Source organism: Penaeus monodon, chromosome 22, assembly GCF_015228065.2.
Source record: "Penaeus monodon isolate SGIC_2016 chromosome 22, NSTDA_Pmon_1, whole genome shotgun sequence".
Taxonomy (NCBI): domain Eukaryota; kingdom Metazoa; phylum Arthropoda; class Malacostraca; order Decapoda; family Penaeidae; genus Penaeus; species Penaeus monodon.
The window spans coordinates 6,686,385-6,687,496 of record NC_051407.1 but is presented as its reverse complement, the minus strand read 5'-3'; the positions used below and the strand labels follow the sequence as shown (position 1 = coordinate 6,687,496).

Sequence of the window (1,112 nt, the reverse complement as noted above, 5' to 3'; positions counted from 1 at the left end):
AGCTCATGTATTTATCGATAAATAGTAAAAGATACAAAAACTTTTGATTTTCAAGTATCAACCTGATACTGTAACATATTCTTGAATCACAGAATGTTTCGACATTTATGGTCCACCATATACAGTGGAGGGACTAGGGGGACTGTAGCTTCCACCACCAGATCCACCTCCAATACTACTTGCGCTGCTGCCTCCGATACCACCTCCACTGCCGCCTCCAAATCCACCTCCACTGCCGCCTCCAATTCCACCTCCGATGCCACCTCCAAATCCGCCTCCAATACCACCACCAGAACCTCCACCGCCACCACCTCCTACGACTTGACCGCCACCTTGAGAAGCAGCACTCAGCGCCGTTTGGAGGTCTACTCCACCAGGAAGAGTTGGGTTCTCTCCTTCTGCGTAGTTCACGAAGAACACTTCGGGATCCGAAGGTGGTGGCGCTGGCACCTCGATCACTTGTTGACCTTGTTCCGATTGCTTGTTAAGCACGAACAAAACGTGTTGTTGCCTCGGAGGAGGAACGACGATAGGTTCTGGTCCTTGACCACCTTCAGGAAGTCTCACGAAAACAATATTACGTTCCAACTTTGGTTTTGGCACATACGCTGGCTGACTGGAAGAAGCTTGATTTGGTGGCACATCATACAAGAACACACGACTGTTCACTTGAGGTGTCACGCAGCTGCCATCCACGTGTTGCACTTGTCCACCCCCACAACCCCCGGCGTTAAATGATGGGCCAGAAGGATTGGGTAAATTATAACCCTGAGGTACAGCGGATGCGACAGCCACCAATAATAATATCTGTAAAGAAACAAGCATTTGTGAGTGACTCTTTCCTCATCATCCTCGTCTACTTAATGTTTTTCAACCGTAAGAAGACATGGGACACTTAGATTCTGGACTACTCACTTGGAGCTTCATGTTGAATGTCGATATTATACAAGCAAGGGACGCTCTTTATATATACGAAGAAGGCTATTGCTCCTGCTACAGATTTGGGGCTAAACCTAACAATTCCTTTCTCTTCTCTCTCACTTTACGAATCATAGTGTCAAATGATGATAAAGGAAAATGTGTTTTCACATAGGCAATGAAATAAAAGTAAA

General features: G+C 46.3%; 1 protein-coding gene across 1 annotated transcript; it reads right to left on the bottom strand.

Annotated features, from left to right (window-relative positions):
• Positions 1–7: 7 nt before the first annotated feature.
• Positions 8–927, bottom strand: LOC119587221 (ATP-dependent RNA helicase A-like). Its single transcript, XM_037935978.1, has 2 exons — positions 916–927; positions 8–807 (listed from the first exon to the last, which is right to left on the bottom strand). The coding sequence occupies exons 1-2, from the start codon at positions 925–927 to the stop codon at positions 106–108; spliced, it is 714 nt and encodes a 237-aa protein (XP_037791906.1). The 3' UTR covers positions 8–105.
• Between the last annotated feature and the right edge of the window lie 185 nt (positions 928–1,112).